Consider the following 22,975-nt stretch of genomic DNA (forward strand, 5'->3'; position numbering starts at 1 on the left):
TTTTAGTAGAGACGGGGTTTCACCGTGTTAGCCAGGATGGTCTCGATCTCCTGACCTCGTGATCCGCCCGTCTCGGCCTCCCAAAGTGCTGGGATTACACGCTTAAGCCACCGCGCCTGGCCGGCAGCAGAGTTTAAAGAAAAAAAAAAGGAAAAAAAGATTTTGGGGACTACTGGGCAATTTTAATATGGATTAAGTATACCATTATTATGTAAGAGACTAAAGGCATGTCAGTGGCTCATGCCTGTAATCCCAGCACTTTGAGAGGCTGACACTCGCAGATTGCTTGACCTCAGGGATTCAAGACCAGCCTGGGCAACAATGGTGAAACCCCATCTATACCAAAAATACAAAAAATTTGTCAGGCGTGGCGCACGTCTGTGGTCTCAGCTACTTAAGAGGCTGAGATGTGAGGATGGCTTGAGCCTGGGAGGAAGAGGAGGCTGCAGTAAGCCAAGATCACACCACTGCACTCCAGCCTGGGTATCAGAGTGAGACTCCATTTCAAAAAAAAAAAGAGTCATAATGTCTACAACGTACTTTCAAATGGCTCATAAGACAGACAGGCAGGGCAGGGTGCAGTGGCTGTAATCCCAGCACTTCGGGAGGCTGAGGCGGGTGGATCACGAGGTCAGGAGATCGAGACTATCCTGGCTAACACGGTGAAACCCCATCTCTACTAAAACTACAAAAAACTAGCCGGGTGTGGTGGCGGGCACCTGTAGTCCCAGCTACTTGGGAGGCTGAGGCAGGAGAATGGCGTGAACTGGAGGGGTGGAGCTTGCAGTGAGCTGAGATCGTGCCATGCACCACTGCACTCCAGCCTGGGCGACAGAGCGAGACTCTTCTCTTTCTCAAAAAAAAAAAAAAAAAGACAGGCAACAAAGAGGCAAAATGTTAACAATTGAGATAGAGTGTATTAGTTTTGCTGGACGCAGTGGCTCACGCCTGTAATCACAACACTTTGGGAGGCCGAGGCGGGGGATCACGAGGTCAGGAGTTCGAGACCAGCATGGCCAGCATGGTGAAACCCTGTCTCTACTGAAAATACAAAAAATTAGACAGGCATGGTGGTGTATGCCTACAGTCCCAGTTGCTTGGGAGGGTGAGGCAGGAGCACTGCTTGAACCTAGCAGGCAGAGGTTGCAGAGAGCTGAGACTGAACCAATGCACTGCAACCTGGGTGACGTGACAGAGCGAGATTCCGTCTCAAAAAAAAAAAAAGTTATTTGTTTTGCCACATTGTTCTTCTAATTTTTTTTTTTTGTGGATTTGAAAAACATTCCAGAAAAAAGTTAGAGGGAAAACAGTGTTTTCAATTGTCTGCCTTCAGAATTTTTTCTTGTCACTGAAGAATAAAACAAAACAAAGGCCGGGCGCGGTGGCTCAAGCCTGTAATCCCAGCACTTTGGGAGGCCGAGACGGGTGGATCACGAGGTCAGGAGATCGAGACCATCCTAAACCCCGTCTCAACTAAAAAATACAAAAAACTAGCCGGGTGAGGTGACGGGCGCCTGTAGTCCCAGCTACTCGGGAGGCTGAGGCAGGAGAATGACGTGAACCTGGAAGGCGGAGCTTGCAGTGAGCTGAGATCTGGCCACTGCACTCCAGCCTGGGCAACAGAGCGAGACTCCGTCTCAAAAAAAAAAAAAAAACCACAAAAATTTAGCCTGAGCAAGGTAGCAAGATCCCAGGTCTACTAAAAATAAAATTAAGTGGGCATGGTGGTGCACGCCTATAGTCATAGCTACTTAGGAAGCTTAGGCATGAGGATCACGTCAGCCCAGGAAACTGAGGTTACAGCAGACTACGATTGCGTCACTGCACTCCAGTCTGGGCAACAGAGTGAAACCTTGCCTGAAAAAAACAAAAAGTTGATTTATTTCACTTCGATTGTAGCAATAACCTAGGCACAATGACAACAAAAGTTGAAAATTTGAGGCCTTTGTTATAAAAATAGTGTTTGCAGGTGGGGCGCGGTGGCTCATGCCACCCACTTTGGGAGGCCGAGGTGGGTGGATCACCTGAGGTCGGGAGTTCAAGACCAGCCTGACCAACACGGAGAAACCCCGTCTCTACTAAAAATACAAAATTAGCCGCTACTCAGGAGGCAGAGGTTGCAGTGAGGCAAGATTGCACCATTGCACTCTAGCCTGGGCAACAAGAGCGAAACTCATCTCAAAAAAAAAAAAAAAAAAGCTCTTGCCTGTAATCCCCACACTTTGGGAGGCGTGGTGGGTGGATTACCTGAGGTCAGGAGTTAGAGACCAGACTGGCCAACATGGCGAAACCCAATCTCTACTAAAAACAGAAAAATTAGGCTGGGCGCGGTAGCTCACGCCTGTAATCCCAGCACTTTGGGAGGGCGAGGAGGGTAGATCACGAGGTCAGGAGATCCAGACCAGCCTGGCCAACATGGCGAAACCCTGCTTCTACTAAAAATACAAAATTAGCTGGGCGTGGTGGTGCATGTCTGTAATCCCAGCTACGTGGGAGGCTGAGGCTGGAAAATCGCTTGAAAGCACAAGGCAGAAGTTGCGGTGAGCCGAGATAGCGCCACTGCACTCCAGCCTGGGCAACAAGAGTGAAACTCTGTCTCAAAAAATATATACATATAAAAATTAGCCAGGCGTGGTGGCAAGGACCTGTAATCCCAGCTACTAGGGAGGCTATGGCAGGAGAATCAGTTGAACCCAGGAGGTGGAGGTTGCAGTGAGCCAAGATTGTGCCACTGCACTCCAGCCTGGGTGACAGAGTGAGATCCTGTCTCAAAAAAATAAATAAATAAAATAAAAGAGTCTCTAACAGTTCCATTCAAAACATAAGAGTGTCATCTCTTCAACATTCCTTATCTTTTAGAGACATTTTGGTTAGGGAATAATATACTTTTAGAATGCTACACACAAATAGTATAATTATGCCTGCTTAATGCTTAATAATAAATTACATGTTACCTAGCAATGTTACCAGCAGCAGAGACAATGGCATTCTGTGACACGGAGGCAACTCTGCTCATTCCTTGTCCATCTTGTCCCAAATCATACACCTGTGAATACAAATCATTCTCACTTAAACATGATTACATACTATACACATATTAATAAACTTTTCCTTTTAAGGGATCCTTTAATATTGGTATTTAAAACAAACATGAAAACATTCAGATTTGAAATTTCATAGAAAGGGGCCCCTTCTGAGAAGTGAGTTGGGCTTTTTTTTTTTTGAGATGAAGTCTTGCTCTGCTGCCCAGGCCGGAGAGCAAAGGCGCGATCTCAGCTCACTGCAACCTCCACCTCCCAGGTTCAAGCGATTCTCCTGTCTCACCCTCCCAAGTAGCTGGGATTAAAGGGGCATGCCACCACACCCGGCTAATTTTTGTATTGTTAGTAGAGGCGGAGTTTCATCATGTTGGCCAGACTGATCTCAAACTCCTGACCTCAGGTGATCCGCCCACCTTGGCCTCCCAAAGTGCTGGGATTACAGGGGTGAGCCACCATGCCTGGGAGGCTTTCTTTTTTTTTTTTTTTTTAATTATACAGTTCATAGGAAAAGTTTAAGAGGCAGGAACTGTCGGCCTTAAAAATAAGGATTTATATGACTCTTAATGGTATAATATTAATACTAACCTGTATTACTCCTTTCTCAGATCGTGTATATAAAATATTTCTAGAATTATCAATTGCAATTTGAAGAATAGGATCTAAAAGTAAGACAAAAAAAAAAAAAAAAGAGAAAAAAGCAAAGCCAAGGATTAACAAAGCAAATACATTAGCCACTTACAACAAACTGTTGAATCAGAACTTTGTATTCAGGGGCTTTCTACTCCCTTGCTTTGAAGTTAAATCCAAGGATGTTTGCACAAGATTCAGTCCAAAAAGCATTTTAGTCAGACAACACATGAAAAAAACATATGCTAAATACTGTGACTGGGTTACGAGCATAGAAAATAAGTTATTTTGTCCTCTAAATGAATTTTAAGCCAAATCGAAAACAAGTTCTAAGTTATTTCTTCATTCAATAATATTTAATGAATGTTTACTACATGCTAAAAATATGTAGAATAATTATACCTGGTCCTTTATGTTAAGAAACTTCCAGTTTGGCCTAACTGATTGTGTGAAAGAAAACAATTTAAAAATTTAGTCATACTAATCTTTGGGCATACTGATCTTATGTTGCCAAAGCATTTTAAAAATTATTTCACCTGTTTGAATCTCTCAGTTCATTAAAAGCTAAGATATATTATTTTTATATTGGAAATTTGTTCTAGACCAAGCAATGTATTAGCTGTCTGAATGTCTGTCTCTCTCACACACACACAGATATTTTGGTTTAAGTATGTACAGCTGTTTTAGACACAAGTTCTTTGATGCTACATTTATAGGAAATAAGTAAACTTGAGAATAAAATCCACACTTTCTCTGTTATAATCTCTTCTTACCCTTTAAAAGACCTTATGAATACCAAATGCTACTTAACATAACGAATTGTTTCAATTAAGAATGATAATTTCTGAAGAAAATGTTGAGGGAACAATATGTTAGAAATTAGTTTTATTTGCCAAATTTATTGTTTTCTACTTACCATCTTCTGAGAATGTGAATTGTAGCAAAGAAGGAACAAGGAAAGAAAGTGAGCTCTTTGAGTGGTTTATTTTCCTACATCTTTGGCTAAACCACCCTGCTTCAGCCTTAAAGAAAAAAATAGAAAGAAGACTTATAAAAGCATGTAACTCCCTTACAATAACGACTGTATATCCATATTTATAAAAACCTTCAAATCTTCATGAAATATCAGTTATAATCACTAATACCAGTTACAATCAACAAAACTAGACACATTATTCAAAATTAACTATGGAGTTTAGTCCATAATTTAAAATATCAACCAAATACTGACAAGGAAAGAATTTCAAGACATACTGTTAAATGAAAAGCCACTTATGGGCTGCGTACAGTGGCTCACACCTATAAATCCTAGCACTTTGGGAGGCCAAGGCACAAGGATCATTTGAGGTCAGGAGTTCAAGATCAGTCTAGCCAATATGATGAAACCCTGCCTCTACTAAAAACACAAAAATTAGCTGGATGTGGTGGTGGTGTACGCCTGTAATCCCAGCTATCAGGACGCTGAGGCAGGAGAACTGCTTGAACCCAGGGGATGGCGGTTGCGGTGAGCCAAGATTGAGCCACTGCATTCCAGCCTGGGTGATAGACCTGGGTAACAGAGTAGACTCCATCACATTAAAAAAAGGAAAAAGAAAAAGAAAATGAAAGCAATTATGAATTAAATCAATAATCCAAGTGAAAACATGTATTTGCAAAAGTACATTAGGTATTTGTGTATGCGTATACACTCCCAAACACATGTGCATAGATATCTATAGAGACACATACAGTGATGTCTGCTTTATGTTCCACAAGGACATACATAGAATTAATAATGACTTTTACCTCTAAGGAGAGGACTGAGTTTTGTAGGCATGGTGTAGTCATGGGGACTACAGCTTCACCTGGATGCTTGAATATTTGTCACAAAAATATATTAATGTCCTTACATAACTAGAAAACAAAATAAAAGCTTACTTTTCCCTACTTCATCAAGAGAGAGAGAAAAAAAAAACGTTTACAAATATCAGATTTACCTGGTAGGCTACTTCATATAAACAGCCATCCTTTCCAGCCAAGAAAATTCTGCCATTATCAGTGGAAGTTATTGTTAAAAGGTAAGTATTATCAGTAGGAAGAGAATATAAAGGATCTGGAAGCAACTGCATTCCACCAGACATACTATCATTAAGAACTCCAGAACCTATTTATTTTAAGAAAGAATACATAAATCAGTTTATTAGCTACTCTACAGTTTTTAAAAATCTTTGCATTATTGTCAGAATTGGTATGTTTACTCAATTCTTATTTACAACACAGTCAACAGCCTCTATAATATACATTTTAAAATTACTAAGTCTGATACAATTTGATAATTCAAGTGAAACAGAACCTTCTGTGTGTGTGTGTGTGTGTGTGTGTCTGTGTGTGTCTGTGTGTTTATTATATAGTAAAACAATAAACAAGAAACTAACCCAGCCAGTGCCGTGGCTCATGCCTGTAATCCCAGCACTTTGGGAGGCCGAGGTGCGTGGATCACCTGAGGTCGGCAGTTTGTGACCAGCCTGACCAACATGAAGACACCGTCTCTACTAAAAATAGTAAATTAGGTTGGACGCAGTGGCTCACGCCTGTAATCCCAGCACACTGGGAGGCCAAAGCAGGCAGATCACGAGGTCAGGAGTTTGAGAACAGCCTGGCCAACACAGTAAAACCCTGTCTCTACTAAAACTACAAAATAATTAGCTGGGTGTGGTAGCAGGCGCCTGTAATCCCAGCTACTTGGGAGGCTGAGGCAGGAGAATCGCTTGAATCTGGGAGGCGGAGGTTGCACTAAGCCAAGATTGCACCACTACACTCTAGCTCAGGTGACAGTGTGAGACTCTGTATCAAAAACAAACAAAATTAGCTGGGTGTGGTGGTGCATGCCTGTAATCCCAGCAACTCAGAAGACTGAGGCAGGAGAATCACTTGAACCCGGGAGGCAGAGGATGTGGTGAGCTGAGATCACACCATTGCACTGCAGCCTAGGCAACAAGAGGGAAAATCTGTCTCAAAAAACAAAACAAAACAAAACAAAACAAAAAAACTAAACCCAACATTAACTTGTGGAAAAGAGCCTGAAGATTTGGCACCAATAATCATTAATTTGAGTCAATGGAATTCAACATTTCACCCAGATTAGCTTTTAATTGTAATATCAATTGGCCAAAATATTATTTTAAAAAACATAACATGTGGGTTGCCATACCTGTTTGCAAATTAGCATAGCTCAGTCCAAGAATTACTATGTCTACAGGGGTCGCCAAAACCAGGAGGTGTCGTACATGAGGTTGAAAGATGCCTAAGATAAAGTAGACAAAGAGCAGGAAAACTTTCAGCATTTAAGCACTAACAGAGTAAGCTTTTATTACCATTAAAATGAGCTACTAATTAAATATTACTATGTACGATCATTTAAATAAGTAAATTTTGGATGTCATCAAGGTAATGAAGAGGAAAAAAAGTAAACAGCAGTGGAAAAGAACCACCTTAGAAAACAATCACTTCAGTATTTAATGCTGTTTAAAAAGTGTTATATTACAAAATAGTTTAAATGTATTAAAATACAAAGATGTATATTTGTATATCCGTGTTCATAGCAGCATTTTTCACAATAACTAAAAGGTGAAAACAAAATCCAAGTGTCCATTGATAGATGGATTTTAAAAAATGACATATATATACACACACACACACACACACACACAATGGAATACTACTGAACTTTAAAAAGTAAGAAAGTTGGCCGAGCACGGTGGCTCACGCCTGTAATTCCAGCAGTTTGGGAGGCTGAGGCAGGCAGATCACCTGAGGTCAGGAGTTCGAGACCAGCCTGGCCAACATGGTGAAACTCCATCTCTACTAAAAACAAAAAATTAGCCAAGTGTGGTGGCACGTGCCTGTAGTCCCAGCTACTTGAGAGGCTGAGGCAGGAGAATTGCTTGAACCCGGGAGGCAGGGGTTACAGTGAGCCGAGATCATGCCACTGCAACCCAGCCTAGGCGACAGAGTGAGAGTCCAGCTCAAAAAAAAAAAAAAAGGAAGAAAGTTCTGATGCATGCTATAACACAGATGAACCTTGAGGACATAGGTTAAATCAAATAGGCCAGTCACAAAATGACAAATATAGTACCATATGATTCCATTTATATCAAGAAACCTAGAATAGTCAAATTCTTACAGACAAAAAGTGGAACGGTTACTACCAACTGCTGAGGGAAGGAGGAACAGGAGTTTTTAGTTAATAGGCACAGTTTCCGTTTTATAAGATACATAGAGTTCTAGATACAGATGGTGGTAAAGGTCACACAATAACGTGAATGGACTTAATACCACTGAAGTGTTGGCTGAAAAACAGTTAGGATGGCAAAGTTTGTATTATGTGTATTTTACCATGATTAAAATATATATTATAGATTTCATTTTGAAATGTAAATAAAACCTAGAAAATTTTAGAAAATAAAACTTAGACCTATAGTTATCTACAAAAGAAAAGATTACAACCTTGATAACAGTATAGAGCAATATTTACACACTTATGCATCTCTTTTAGATTCTATGTAAAGGAAATACATTTGCTTTGCCTTTTTTTTTTTTTTTTTTTGAGACAGAGTTTCGCTCTTGTTGCCTAGGCTGGAGTGCTGTGGCTCAATCTCAGCTCACTGCAACCTCCGCGTCACGGGTTCAAACGATTCTCCTGCCTCAGCCTCCTGAGTAGCTGGGATTATAGGCATGTGGCACCACACCTCGCTTATTTTGTACTTTTAGTAGAGACAGGGTTTCACCATGTGGTCAGGCTTCTCTTGAACTCCCGACATCAGGTGATCGGCTGCCCCCCTCAGCCTCCCAAAGTGCTGGGATTACAAGAGTGAACGACCGTGCTCGGCCTCTTTTTTTCCTTTTTTTTTTTTTTTTTGAGACAGGGTCTTGCTCTGCTGCCCAGGCTGGAGTGCAGTGACACAATGAAGGCTTACTGCAGCCTTGTCCTCCTACACTCAAGCGATCCTCCCGCTTCAGCCTCATGAATAGCTGGGACTACAGGCATGTACTACCACGCCCGGCTAATGTTTCTGTTTTTTGTAGAGACAGGGTATCACCATGTTGCCCAGGCTGGTCTTGAAGTCTCAGACTCAAGTGATCTGCTCGCCTCAGCCTCACAAAGTGCTGGGATTACAGGTGTGAGCCACCACACCTGGCCTGAAAATATATTTTCAGTGCAAGTAAATAAATAGTGCATAAAACGTCAGTTTGGGTAGGGCATGGGGGCTCACGCCTGTAATCTTAGCACTTTGAGAGGCAGAGACAGGCAGATCACTTGAGGTCAGGAGTTCGAGACCAGCCTGACCAACATGGTGAAACCCTGTCTCTACTAAAAACACAAAAATTAGCCAGGCGTGCTTGGTGGGTGCCTGTAATCCCAGCTACTCAGGAGGCTGAGGCAGAAGAATCGCTTGAATCCAGGAGGCTGGGGTTGCGGTGAGCCAAGATGGTGCCATTGCACTCCAGGCTGGGCAACAGAGTGAGACTCCATCTCAAAAAAAAAAAAAAAAAAAAGTCTGTTTTTACTTCACTGAATATCTATAATTGCAAAATGGACATAATCTTAAAAAATTTTACTTAGGCCTTGAAAAAAGTGATTTTTGTCTATTATTTCCTCCAATAAAAAGGTACATTTGGCTGCGCAGTGGCTCACACCTGTAATCGCAGGACTCCGAGAGGCCAAGGTGAGTGGATCGCTTGAGGCCAGGTGTTTCAGACCAGCCTGGCCAACATGGCCAAACCACATGCAACTAAAAATACAAAAATGAGCCGGGAATGGTGGCGCATGCCTGTAATTTCGGCTATTCAGGAGCCTTAGGCAGGAGAATCACTTAAACCCAGGAGGCAGAGGTTGCAGTGAGCACTGAGGTGGCTCCCCTGTACTCTAGCCTGGGTGACAGAGTGAGACTCTGTTACAAAACAAGCAAACGCACTCGGGAGGCTGAGGCAGTAAAACTGCTTGAACCCGGGAGATGGAGGTTGCAGTGAGCCAAGATTGCACTACTACACTCCAGCCTACTCGATGGAGCAAGATTCCATCTCAATAAAAAAAAAAAAAGGTGTGTTGTTGTTCAGGTCTATACCATTTGGAGTTTACATATACAAACACAATCTCTTCCTTATAGCTGTATTTCTTACCAGCTTTTGGTTTCACAAGCCCCACAGCAAGAATAGTCTCACTAAGTCCATCAAAATAGGCAAGGTCTCCTCTGTGAACAAATGAAGAAAAACATGTTACACATATAAAGCAAACAGGCCAGATGTGGTGGCTCACGTCTTTAATCCCAGTACTTTGGGAATCTGAGGCAGGAGGATTGCCTGAGCCCAGAAGTTCCAGATCAGCCTGGGCAACACAGTGAGACTCTGTCTCTACAAAAAAGAAACAAAAAATTAGCCAGGCATGGCAGTGTGAGGCCACTGAGGTGGGAGGATCTCATAGGCCTGTGAGGCTGAGGCTGCAGTGAGCAGTGATCATGCCACTGCACTCCAGCCTGGCTGACAAAGTGAGAGCCTGTCTCAAAAAAGAAAAGAAAAGAAAAACAGAAAACAAAGTGTTATCTTACAGTGCTCTTTATTATTATTATTACTATTATTTTTGAGACAAGGTCCAGCTCTGTCACCAAGGCTGAAGTGAAGTGGCACCATCTTGGCTCACTGCAATCTCCACTTCACACCTGGCTAATTTTTGTATTTTCTGTAGACAAGGTTTGGCCATATTGCCCAGGCTGGTGTTGAACTCCTGAATTCTCTTTATTAGTGAAATAAATTTAGACACAGAATATAATGAAAAGACTGGCCAGGCATGATGGCTCACACCTGTAATCCCAGCACTTTGGGAAGCTGGGGTGGGCATGTCACAAGGTCAGGAGATTGAGACCATCCTGGTCAACATGGTGAAACCCCATCTCTACTAAAATACAAAAAAAATTAGCCGGCCATGGTGGCGCACGCTTGTATTCCCAGCTACTCAGGAGGCTGAGGCAGGGGAGTCGCTTGAACCAGAGAGACGAAGGTTGCAGTCAGCTGAGATCTTGCCACTGCACTCCAGCCTGGGCAACAGAGTGAGACTCAGTCTCCAAAAAAAGCCAATGAAGACCAGGAGCGATGGCTCACGCTTGCAATCCCAGCACTTTGGGAGGCTGAGGTGGGCAGATCACCTGAGGTCAGAAATTCAAGACCAGCCTGGCCAACCCGGTGAAACTCTGTCTCTACTAAAAATACAAAAATTAGCCAGGTGTGGTGGTGCATGCCTATAATCCCAGCTACTCGGGAGGGTGAGGCAGAAGAATCACTTTAACCCAGGAGGTCGAGGCTGCAGTGAGCCGAGATCATGCCACTGCACTCGAGCCTTGGCAACGGAGATCCTGTCTCTAAAGAGGAAAAAAAAAGGGGGTCCAGGCACAGTGGCTCACACCTGTAATCCCAGCACCTTAAGACTCCGTCCACAAAAAAAAAAAGGGAGACAGAGACAGAAAGTGGAAAAACAAAAAACAGAATGGAGCATCCAAAATGAGGTATGTAACAAAAGTACAGCTGAAATCTCAGAAGAGAATGTATCAGAATATTTCAAGACAATGACTGGGCCAGGTGCAGTGGCTCATTCCTAAAATCCCAGCACTTTGGGAGGCCAAAGAGGGCAAAACACTGGAGGTCAGGAGTTCAAGACCAGCCCTGGTCAATATAGTGAAACACCATCTCTAATAAGAATACAAAAATTAGCCAGGTGTGGTGGCCCGCACCTGTAGTCCCAGCTACTCCAGAGGCTGAGGCAAGAAGTATTTGAACTCAGGAGGCGAAGGCTGCAGTGAACCAAGACAGTCCACTGCACTCCAGCCTGGGTGACAGGGTGAGACTCCATCTTGGAAAAAAAAAAAAAAAAAAAGACAACGGCTGAACAGAAAGTAAAAGAGAAAGAGAGAAAAATAAAAATAGCTGAAAAAAATTCTAAAAATAGTAGAAGATATCAAACTAAAGATCTAAGAAGCTCACATGAAGCAGAAAAAATACCACAAAAAAAATATGATCCAGACTTTCAAGAAAGCTTTCAGTCACCCTGAAAAGGCCATCCACACAGGAACAAAATAGCCAAATGGCAACTTATGTGGACTAGGATTCCCCATCCTCCTACATCATGCCATCCCACAGGGCCCTTTGATAATTGGCACAGCCTCTTGAAACTATGATCCAATGCTGAGATAGCTGGGGGTTAGAGAACAATGAAATAACCAAGATTACATTTTTATCATCCAGATGGAATTAGGATTTATAATAGAAAGCCAATTGAATATTTAAGTATAAATTTTACAAAATTGAATTTATGGACCTATTACTTGTGCCTTCATTTTTTTAAATAAGTTCATTCTTCAAATAATTTTTCTTTAAATGAACACACACTGCTATGGATCAAATATCTGTGTCCTCCTAAAATGCAGGTTAAATCCTAACTCTTAATGTGACAGTATTTGTAGGTGGGACCTTTGAAAGGTTATTAGGTCATGAGGGTATACCTCATGAATGGGATTAGTGGCCTTATAAAAGAGGACCCAAAGAACTCCCCTACCCCTCTGCCATGTGAGGACAGAGTGAAAAGATAGCCGTCTATGAACACGGAAGTGGGCTTTCACCAGACCTTGATCTTGGACTTCCAGCTTCCAGAACCATGAGAAATAAATTTCTGCTGATCATAGACTATGGTATTCTGTTTTAGCAGCTCAGACTAAGACACACAGTAAGGTAGGACTGTTTGTTCCATGAGGGCAGAACCACATTCATCTCATTCAGTACTGTTCCTACCACAACAAGAGTGTCAGATACATAAGATCAATATGTATGTGTTAAATAAACACGTTGGATGTTAATGGAAATGTAAAAAATTTCATTAAAGTGAAAACATGTTTTTTTTTTTGAGACGGAGTTTTTGCTCTTATTGCCCAGGCTGGAGTGCAATGGCACAATCTCAGCTCACCATAACCTCTGCCTCCCAGGTTCAAGTGATTCTCCTGCCTCAGCCTCTCGAGTAGCTGCGATTACAGGCATGTGCCACCATGCCCAGCTAATTTTGTGTTTTTAGTAGAGATGGGGTTTCTCCATGTTGGTCAGGCTGGTCTCGAACTTCCGACCACAGGTGATCCGCCCGCCTTGGCCTCCTAAAGCGCTGGGATTACAGGCGTGAGCCACCACGTACAGCCGAAAACATGTTTTAAAGAAAATAATTATTCTCAAATGTATCTGTTCTGTAATATTTTTGCATTGACTTCTCTTGAAAAGATACATACCTAAACAAAAAGGTTTTATATTTAGCATAAAAATGAATATGTTGGCTGGGTGCGGTGGCTCACATCTGTAATCCCAGCATTTTGGGAAGCTGAGGCAGGCGGATCATGAGGTCAGGAGATCAAGACCATCCTTGCTAACACAGTGAAACACCATCTCTACTAAAAACACAAAAAATTAGCCGGGTGTGGTGGCGGGCGCCTGTAGTCCCAGCTACTCGGGAGGCTGAGGCAGGAGAATGGCGTGAACCCGGGAGGCGAAGCTTGCAGTGAGTGGAGATCACGCCACTGCAGTCCAGGCTGGCTGGGCGACAGAGCGAGACTCCGTCTCAAAAAAAAAAAAAAAAAAAAAAAAAAAGTTATGGTAACATAACAAAGTGGGGAACATTCAGGGTACATGAAAAATAATCACAACCACACATCACTGCTATTACAACTATTACATTTCAACAAGAAAAACTGCTATCAAACTTCTAATAGAAAAAAAATTGTTTCATTTAAGCTATAGGTATTAAGCTGTCATTTAGCTTCAATTTTGTTTCAATAATACAGTGTTTTGTTGCTGTTTTTGAGATGGAGTCTCGCTCTGTCGCCCAGGCTGGAGTGCAGTGGCACTATCTCAGCTCACTGCAACCTCCGAGGTCTCCCCGGTTCAAGCAATTCTCCTGCCTCAGCCTCCCTAGTGGCTGGGACTACAGGCATGTGCCACCACACTCAGCTAACTTTTGTATTTTTAGTAGAGACAGGGTTTCTCCATGTTGGCCAGGCTGGTCTCGGACCCCTGACCTCAGGTGATCCACCCGCCTCGGCCTCCCAAAGTGCTGGGATTACAGGCATGAGTTACCATGCCTGGTCGATACAGTGTTTTTTTTAATGCACATGTGTTCCTAGAAAGATCATTAATTACTTAAGAGCAAAAGTAACACCTTAATTATATGGGCTTTCCTATGTTTATCCCACACCTCATCTAAGGATAATATAATGGACAACTGGAAGTAAAACAAAATCTATCTCTAAAAAGTCAACAGGGAGATCACCAGACCAATATGCTATATTTAAGCAAAAGTACCTCAGGCTTTCACTCAGAATCATTTCTATACATGTAATTTACACACAGGTCAAATTTGCAAAATGACAACAAAATAAATAAATATCAGATGCCTACTCCATAGAAATGTAAGGAAAACAGAACTCTTTAAAAATGTCCAATCATCTCTCAACGAATTGCCAACATCTATTTTTACTACAGGCTAAAAGCTTGGGACCTGGGCTCCTGCTACTCAAGAATGCCACCTACACCAGCAGCAGCAGCTGGCAGTTTGTTACAAATGCAGACTCTGGAGCCTCACTCAGGACTACTAAAACAGAATGCACATTTGAACATCCCCAGATGATGGATACTGAGCAGCATACTGAGAAGCACTGACCCAAAGGCTAGATGAATGAAAGATAAACCAAGCAGCTTCTAATGAGAACACTAGCTACAGTAAAGTTTATATAAATTCCAATCACCCTTAAAGCAAACCAGCCTTAAATACATACCCATCCTCATAGTTCCACATGAATATATCACTGTCAATCGTGAGCCAAGCTCTGCTGATAGGAGGGAACACACCCATCATGCAATTACACTGCATATCTGAGGCAGTGTGGATGTAAGGCAGACAGAGTTGAATCTTATTTTTCTTTAACTTGTTTCAATAGCTTTTGACTTAATATTTATGTAAAAAATCACTATGTGTCCACTCTTTAATACAACAAAGAACCCATATACTTAAACATATTTTAAATAAAACCCTTAAATAAATTGATATACAACACATTAATTAAACATAGAACAAGAATTATAACAATGAAAAATACCAATTTTAACATTTTTAAAATAAATACAAAGTAATAGGATACGTCCAAACTGCTCAACAAGTTCAGGTGGGAGAGGAACTCTTCGGATGGAACTGATCTCTGGAAGGTTGGGTACGGACAGCAAACCAGGTCCTTGTAAAGGATAATCCATATCTGACATGCCAGAAACAGTGGGATTATCTACAAAAAGAAAATGAAGCATTTATAATAAAATACTGTTTATCAACTGGGCATACGAAAGGACTGAGTGTCACAAAAAAATTTCGTGTGCTGGTTCCAAAGGTACAGAGAGAATATACTAGTTTTGACCCGACACAAAGTAGGCCTGAAATATTCCATTGTTAAGGTAGGAACAGTTACTGGTTTCAGGCCTGAAGGGAAAGTTGTATCTCACAAAAACTTGCTCTATAACAAAGGAATGTTTAAATTTGATAATTTAGTGTTATTTTAAAATAAAAGTGGCTGGGCGCAGTGGCTCAAGCCTGTAATCCTGGCACTTTGGGAGGCTGAGGCAGGAGGATCACGAGGTCAGGAGTTCAAGACTACCCTGGCCAACATGGTGAAACCCCGTCTCTACTAAAGACACAAAAAATTAGCCAGTGTGGTGGTGTGTGCCTGTAATTCCAGCTACTTGGGAGGCTGAGGCAGGAGAATTGCTTGAACCTGGGAGGCGGAAGTTGCAGTGAACCGAGATTGGGTCATTGCATTCCAGCCTGACTGACAGGGCAAGACTATCTCAAAAATCATAATAAATAAATAAATAAATGAATAAAATGAAAGCATGTAATTGTATTGTCTGTAACACAAAAGATACATGCTTGAGAGGATGGATACCCCATTTTCCATTACGTGATTATTTCACATTGCATGCCCGTATCAAAACATCTCATGCACCACATAAATATATACACCGCCGGGCGCGGTGGTTCACGCCTGTAATTTCAGCACTTTGGGAGGCAGAGGCAGGCCGATCACGAGGTCAGGAGTTCAAGACCAGCCTGGCTAACATGGTGAAACCCCATCCCCACTAAAAATACAAAAATATTAGCCAGGCACAGTAGCAGGCGCCTGTAATCCCAGCTACTCGGGAGGCTAAGGCAGGAGAACTGCTTAAACCTGGGGGGCAGAGGCTGCAGTGAGCCAAGATCATGCCATTGCACTCCAGCCTGGGTGACAGAGCAAGACTCCGTCTTGGGAAAAAAAATACATATATATGTATACACACACACGCCTACCATGTACCCACGAAAATTAAAAATAAAAAAATTTAAAAATAATAATTTAGTGTTTTCCTCTCATTTTGCTAATCTGAAATGGGAAAATATAAAACTGCTTTGGGGCTCAAAGGTAAAATGACTGTGAGCAAACAAAATAATGACTGGGGGAAAATACTGCCTTTACCAGCTAAACATTTACAGATTAAAATAACCCATGACTTTTCCCTTTAGATTTCTCCCCCAGACCACTAAGACAAATACAAATAATACCCCACAAGAAATATCTTATTGGGGGGAAAAAAAGAAAGACTGCTGTATAAAGTGTTCTCATCAGACAACCTTTCTCTTGCTCTAAGACTCAATCACTAAGGACAGGAGTGGGCTGGTCTACTCAGCCTATCCCTGCTCCCAGACAAGGTGTTATTTAGACTTGACTGATGACCTAATTATCTCAGGCACTTTTTCAGGTTCTATAGAGTAGAAAGATGTTAAGGAAAACTGACATATAAAACAATTTTCAAGTGTATTATGGAAATTTTAAAAATATATACAAGAAAAATACAATCAATACCTATGTACGGATTATCCAACTTAATAACCAGTAATACCCCCAATCATGTTTCATTTTTATCATTGTTCACTCCTTCCCCAATGCATTCTTTTTTTATTTTTATTTTTTGAGACGGAGTCTCGCTCTGACGCCACGCTACAGTGCAGCGTTGCGATCTCGGCTCACTGCAACCTCCGACTCCCTGGTTCAAGGGATTCTCCTGCCTCAGCCTCCCGAGTAGCTGAGATTACAGGCACGCACCACCACATCCAGCTAATTTTTGTAGTTTTAGTAGAGACAAGGTTTCACCACGTTGGCCAGGATGGTCTTAATCTCTTGACCTCGTGATCCGCCCGCCTCAGCCTCCCAAAGGGCTGGGATTACAGACATGAGGACCGCACCCGGCTGAATTCTTTTTCTTTTTTTTTTGAGACGGAGTTTCCCTCTGTTGCCTAGGCAGGAATGCAGTGGTGCAATCACAGCTCAAGGCAACCTCAGCCTCTTGGGCTCAAGCAATCCTCCACCACAGCCTCGTGAGTAGCTGGGACTAAAGTGTCATGACACCATGCTTAGCTTTTTTGTTGTTGTTTTTTGGGTTTTTTGTTGAGATGGACTCTCGCTCTGTCACCCAGGCTCCAGCGCAATGGCAGCTCACTGCAACCTCTGCCTCCCAGGTTCAAGCGATTCTCCTGCTTCAGCCTCCCAAGAAGCTGGGACTACATGAGCATGCCACCACACTCGGCTAATTTTTGTATTTTTAGTAGAGGCAGGATTTTGCCATGATGGCCAGGCTAGTCTCGAACTCCTGACCTCAAGTGATCCACCCACCTCCATGTCCCAAATTGCTGGGATTATAGGCGTAAACCACTGCACCCAGCCAAACAGCATTTTTCTTTTTTCCTTTATTTTTTTTGAGAAGTCTTGCTCTGTCACCCAGGCTGGAATGCAGTGGCACGATATCAGCTCACTGCAAGCTCTGTCTCCCAGGTTCATGCCATTCTCCTGCCTCAGTCTCCCGAGTAGCTGAGACTACTGGCACCCGTCACCATGCCCGGCTAATTTTTTTGTATTTTTAGTAGAGACGGAGGTTTCACCATGTTAGCCATAATGGTCTCATCTCCTGACCTCGTGATCCGCCCGCCTTGGCCTCCCATTTCTTTTGAGAAGGGGTCTCCCTCTATCGCCCTGGTTGGAATACAGTGGCGTGATCTTGGCTCACTGCAACTTCTGCCTCTCGGGTTCAAGCGATTCTCCTTTCTCAGCCTCCTGAATAACTGGGATTACAAGCGCGTGCCACCACAGCCAGCGAATTTTTGTATTTTTAGTAGAGACGGGGTTTTACCACGTTGGTCAGGCTGGTCTTGAACTCCTGACCTCGTGATCTGCCGCCTCAGCCTCCCAAAGTGCTGGGATTACAGGTGTGAGCCACCGTGCCTAGCCATTTTTTGTAGAGACAAGGTTTAGACATGTTGCTCAGGCTGGTCTCAAGCTCAAGTGATCCTCCCTGCTTCTGGGTCCCAAATTGCTAGGATTACAGGCACGAGGCACAGCGTCAGGCTTTTTTTTTTTTTTTTTTTTTGGGACAGGGTCTCACTCTGTTGCCCAGGCTGGAGTGCAGTGGTGCAATCACAGCTCACTGCAGTCTTAACCTCCCCATCTCAGGTTATCCTCCCATCTCAGCTTCCCAAGTAGTTGGAGGTCCAAATGTGTGCCACCATGCCAAGCTAATTTTTGTATTATTGTATTTTTTTTTAAGTGGCTGGGTTTCGCCATATTGCCAAGACTGGTCTCAAACTCCTGGGCTCAAGTGATCTGCCCACTTTGGCCTCCCAAAGTGCTGGGATTACTGGGCTGAATTCATATTAAAGCAAATCCAGGCTGGGTGCAGCGGGTCACGCCTGTAATCCCAATGTTTTGGGAGGCCGAGGTGGGCGGATCACATGAGGTCAGAAGTTCAAGACCAGCCTGGCTAACACGGTGAAACCCTGTCTCTGCTAAAAATAGAAAAATGAACTGGGCCTGGTGGCACACACCTGTGATCCCAGCTACTCAGGAGGCTGAGGCAGGAGCATTGCTTGAACCTGGGAGGCAGAGGCTGTAGTGAGCCAAGATCATGCCACTGCACTCCAGGCTGGGTGACAGTAAGACTCTGTCTCAAAAAATAAATAAATGAATAAATAAATAAAGCAAATCCAGACATCCCATTTAATCCTAAAACATTTAACTTTAATAGGCCAAAGGTGGCAGATCACTATGTTAAATGGCAGTGGGAACACAGAGGGAGGGATTGATAATTTTAGTGAGGATGGGAATAGTAAGAAAGACTTCAGCCCAGAAGTGCGACTCACATCTGTCATCTCAGCACTTTGGAAGGCTGAGGTAGGAGGACTGCTTGATGCCAGGAATTTGAGACCAGCCTTGTCAACAAGAGTGAGACTATGTTTCTACATAAAAATTTAAAATTAGCTGGGTGTGGTGGCAGGCGCCTGTAGTCCCAGCTACTGGGGAGGGCAAGACGAGAGGATCACTTGAGCTCATGAGTTAGAGGCTGCAGTGGGCTGTGATCATGCCACTGCACTCCGGCCTGGCAACAGAATTAAAACCAGACTCAAAAAAAACAAAAAAAAAAAACAAAAAAAAAAACAAAAAGAAAGACAACAAAGAGAAACTAAGGACTTTCACAGGGAGTCTGGAAGAAGTTTGTTAGGCAAAGAAAGAACATTGCAGAATCAATAAAAGTAAAATAAAATCCTGAGGAAATCCTGAAGATGGGCTTCTTATGGAAAATATGATAAATTCTCTGTAATCAGAGCAAGGGGTGAAGAATCGGAAAAAAAAGAGGGGAAAGACATTGGGTGAAAGAGGAAGGTGAGTGTAAAGACATGAGATATGTAAGAGGAGGACCAGAAAGTATGCACTGTTTTTATATATTTTTACACCTAAGGAGGCCAAAGTGAGTAACGCTGTTCAAGATGACAGTTGCTAACAGGCCAATGAGGTATTATAAGACACGCTCATTGGTAAGTAGCTGTAGGGAGAAAATACTATCGTTGTTTCTATCATTTCTTTGATTACAAAGCTATCAATGATGTTTATAAATAATCAGAAGTAGACCAGGCACGGTGGCTCACGCCTGTAATCCCAGCACTTTGGGAGGCCGAGGTGGGCGGACCACGAGGTCAGGAGATGGAGACCATCCTGGCTAACAGGATGAAACCCCGTCTCTACTAAAAAATGCAAAAAATTAGTCGGGCGTGGTGGCCGACGCCTGTAGTCCCAGATACTCAGGAGGCTGAGGCAGGAGAACGGGGTGAACCCGGGAGGCAGAGCTTGCAGTGAGCAGAGATCGCGCCACTGCACTCCAGCCTGGGCAAAAGAGCCAGACTCCGTCTCAAAAAAAAAACAATAATAATCAGAAGTGTTCTCGGTTTACACTGCACAAATTATCCTATTCAGATTATTTCGGTTCTTGCTCACCAACAATCTCTTTTCTTTCTCACACTTCTCTGGTTTTCTCCAAATTCCATCTCACAAAGGGGTAACTTTTTCTAGCAACTGATGTAATTCCATAAGCTTTGGGAGCTAGTCATAATTTAAAACTGTTAAACACTTTCCAGTCACCTCTATTGTCAACACATATTCTGCCTTACCCTCCCTGTACATGAGCACTGCTGATTTTCCTGTTCTCTTCCTTTATTCCACTGGTAGGTCTTTTAAGATCCTCCAGCATTTCATAATACACATCTCTACACACAATAAAGCGTTTCTTGGCGGGGGGCAGTGGCTCACCCCTGTAATCCCAGCACTTTGGGAGGCCGAGGCAGGCGGATCACTTGAGGTCAGAAGTTCCTGACCAGCCTGGCCAACATGGTGAAACCTCGTCTCTACTAAAAAAAACACAAAAATTAGCCGGGCGTGGTGGCGGGCGCCTGTAATCCCAGCTACTCGCGAGGCTGAGGTAGGAGAATTGCTTGAACACGGGAGGCGGAGGTTGCAATGAGCCGAGATCGCGCCATAGCACTCCAGCCCGGGGAGAAGAGGGAAACTCCGTCTCAATAAATAAATAAATAATAAATAAATAAATAAAAATAAAGCAAAGCGTATCTTTAAGATAACATGCTACAGTTCCAAATTAATGTCGTTTGCTCTTACGATCTACTCAAATACTAACAGGAGAAATGAACAAATTTAGAACTTGGATCTGAAGATGCTTCTCATATGGCCTTAGCCATAAACACTTGAGTGCGGCGAGAAGCTCATTAAGGTTGGGGTCTTTGCCTCTTTCTGCTTCAACTGGGAGCTTGCTCTTCGCTCTTGCCCTCTCAATTATCTACAATGAAGAAAGTGAGGAAAGGAAAAAACCTGAAAATAAGCTGCTTGCTGTTCTCCAAAAATGCAGCCAACAGTGCCATAAATCTCAGGATATCCTCGCCGGGACTAACGCTGGGGATAAGTAGCAAATTAGGAAGTCAGACGCGAGTCCTTTAGGCTGAGAAAGCAGGGTCACTATCACTCACTTGGGGCAGACACCATAAGCAACTCGGAAAGGTCCGGGTACATGCGGTCCTCTTGCAACTGACGGTCGATGAGCCGTCCAGCATTTTCCAGAGCTTCCTGCAGGGCTGCGGCCGATGTAGAGGCCGGCATCACTGCGCCCAGCAAAGAAGACGGCATCTCGGAAATCGTAGACACCAGGGTCCAGAAAAAGTCAAAAGCCAGGGAGAAACAAGACAAGATCCAAGAACTCAGCTTAGATCCGCCGCCAACGGCGCGCGCGCCAAACGAGCGCCTTGGCGCCTCCACATGACGCACTTCCGGCTCATATGGTGGGGGACTGGAAGACGTCATTCTGGCCTGGGAAGAGGAAGCTGTTGGGAGACGGCTAGAGGTTGGGGGTGGAGCGAAGAGTCTGCCGATGCTTTGCAGGGGGTTGAGGGTTTTCAGGTGTGGAAGGGTAAAAGTAGAGTAGGTTATTTAGGGAAGGGACGCAGGGAAGGAAGGGAAGGGAAGGGTAAAGGGGAGGGAACTGGGAAGGAGAGGGGCGGGATGGGGTTTGGGTGGGGTGGGGAGGAAGGAGGGAGGAGGGATACGCTAGGTGGGAGCTAGGTCGTGTGTCTGGCCTAGGAGACTGGTCTGGTTCCGTTGGTTTAAGCGCGTGCTCTACCTGAGTCTTGGAACTTCCCGCGTCGGAATGCCCTAACCGCAGCTATATGAGTGCGCGACTCCAAGTAACTGCTGTTATGAGAGTAAAGAATTGGTAGCTCCCTGTCACAGAGAGGGATATGGACCAATATCTCACTATATTCTTCACGGGCTTCAGTGTAAATTAGAATTCATCAGGCTTTTTCATTTGCATGTCGCTGTCTTTTGACTTTGTGGCCCCTTAGTATAAAATACGTGTTTCAGGTGGAGCTGAGTGCCGGTGGACCGCTGCCGGGCTTTATATCGTGGCAGAGAGACCCGCTTCATCTTTTCATTCCCAGCACTAGTACAGGAACTTGTATGAGATAGGAACCCAAGAGATCATACAATCCTAAGAAACTGAATACTTGCCTTGTGCCTGGTGCTGGGACTATCAAACTAACAAAATGTTTCCTGTCCTTAAGGTGCTTCAAGCAGAGACAAAGGACTTCACTATAAATTTTCTATTTGGGTAGGTATGAACTGTAGCAGAAGGATAGGAGAAAGCAGTGGGGTAAAAGAGGCTTCATTTACTACAGAAGGCAACCTGAGTGGGTAAATCAAAGCACTTTTTAGAAAGCTGTCCTTATTTAGAATCTCACCTAAGAGCTTCCAGTTACGTTCTTCAGAATTTAACAAATCAATAACTGAATTACTCTAAATTGGTCTTTTGCCATTTGAATTACATTTTTACTCCCTCAAAGACTTGACTATATTTCTGAAAATTGTAAGTTCTATGATGTTACCAAGCTACACTTAAAATTTGACATAGACAATATACCAAGAAAAACTAGATTTTTTCATTATTGTTATATAAATAGGCAGTTGGGTCTCTAGCTATCAGTTTATTTGGTATACCATAGATTGAAAAGTGGTGGCCTGGCACCGAGTTTGTTTTTAATTTGAGACAAAATACACAATTGAAAGTTTTCAACTCCACAAATTGGAAGATTGAACAATGTTGGTGTGATATTCCTGCATAGCAACAAAGCTCCCCAAAGTGTAATCTCACTAACTTAATTCATTGGCATATTGCCTGTGGCTGCTTTCCCACTACAACTGCTAAACCAAGTAGTTTACACAAGACTGCAAAGCCTAAAATACGGACTCTGGCACTTTACAGGAAAAGTTTGCTGACCTCTTCCTTAGAACATGTAATTATGAATTATTTTGGTCTTAGGACCCCCTTGATACCCTTAAAAA

General features: G+C 43.1%; 1 protein-coding gene across 3 annotated transcripts in view; it reads right to left on the bottom strand.

Annotated features, from left to right (window-relative positions):
• Window positions 1-21,742, bottom strand: part of NUP155 (nucleoporin 155kDa) — a 76,765-nt gene extending 55,023 nt beyond the window's left edge. For 2 of the 3 annotated variants that reach the window (XM_011999404.1, XM_011999394.1), the window contains exons 1-9: window positions 21,109-21,742; window positions 14,867-15,004; window positions 14,504-14,600; window positions 9,828-9,898; window positions 6,859-6,951; window positions 5,645-5,811; window positions 4,585-4,690; window positions 3,627-3,700; window positions 2,955-3,046 (exon numbers count right to left, since the gene is read on the bottom strand). In XM_011999404.1, coding sequence (XP_011854794.1) covers window positions 2,955-3,046; window positions 3,627-3,700; window positions 4,585-4,690; window positions 5,645-5,811; window positions 6,859-6,951; window positions 9,828-9,898; window positions 14,504-14,600; window positions 14,867-15,004; window positions 21,109-21,439 — 1,169 coding nt within the window. In that variant the 5' untranslated portion in view covers window positions 21,440-21,742. Of the gene's footprint in view, window positions 1-2,954; window positions 3,047-3,626; window positions 3,701-4,584; window positions 4,691-5,644; window positions 5,812-6,858; window positions 6,952-9,827; window positions 9,899-14,503; window positions 14,601-14,866; window positions 15,005-20,953 lie in introns of all 3 variants that reach the window. The other variant, XM_011999413.1, reaches the window with a different exon arrangement.
• Window positions 21,743-22,975: the final 1,233 nt, after the last annotated feature.

The sequence above is a fragment of the Mandrillus leucophaeus genome, unplaced genomic scaffold (assembly GCF_000951045.1).
Source record: "Mandrillus leucophaeus isolate KB7577 unplaced genomic scaffold, Mleu.le_1.0 Scaffold1165, whole genome shotgun sequence".
NCBI classification, from domain to species: domain Eukaryota; kingdom Metazoa; phylum Chordata; class Mammalia; order Primates; family Cercopithecidae; genus Mandrillus; species Mandrillus leucophaeus.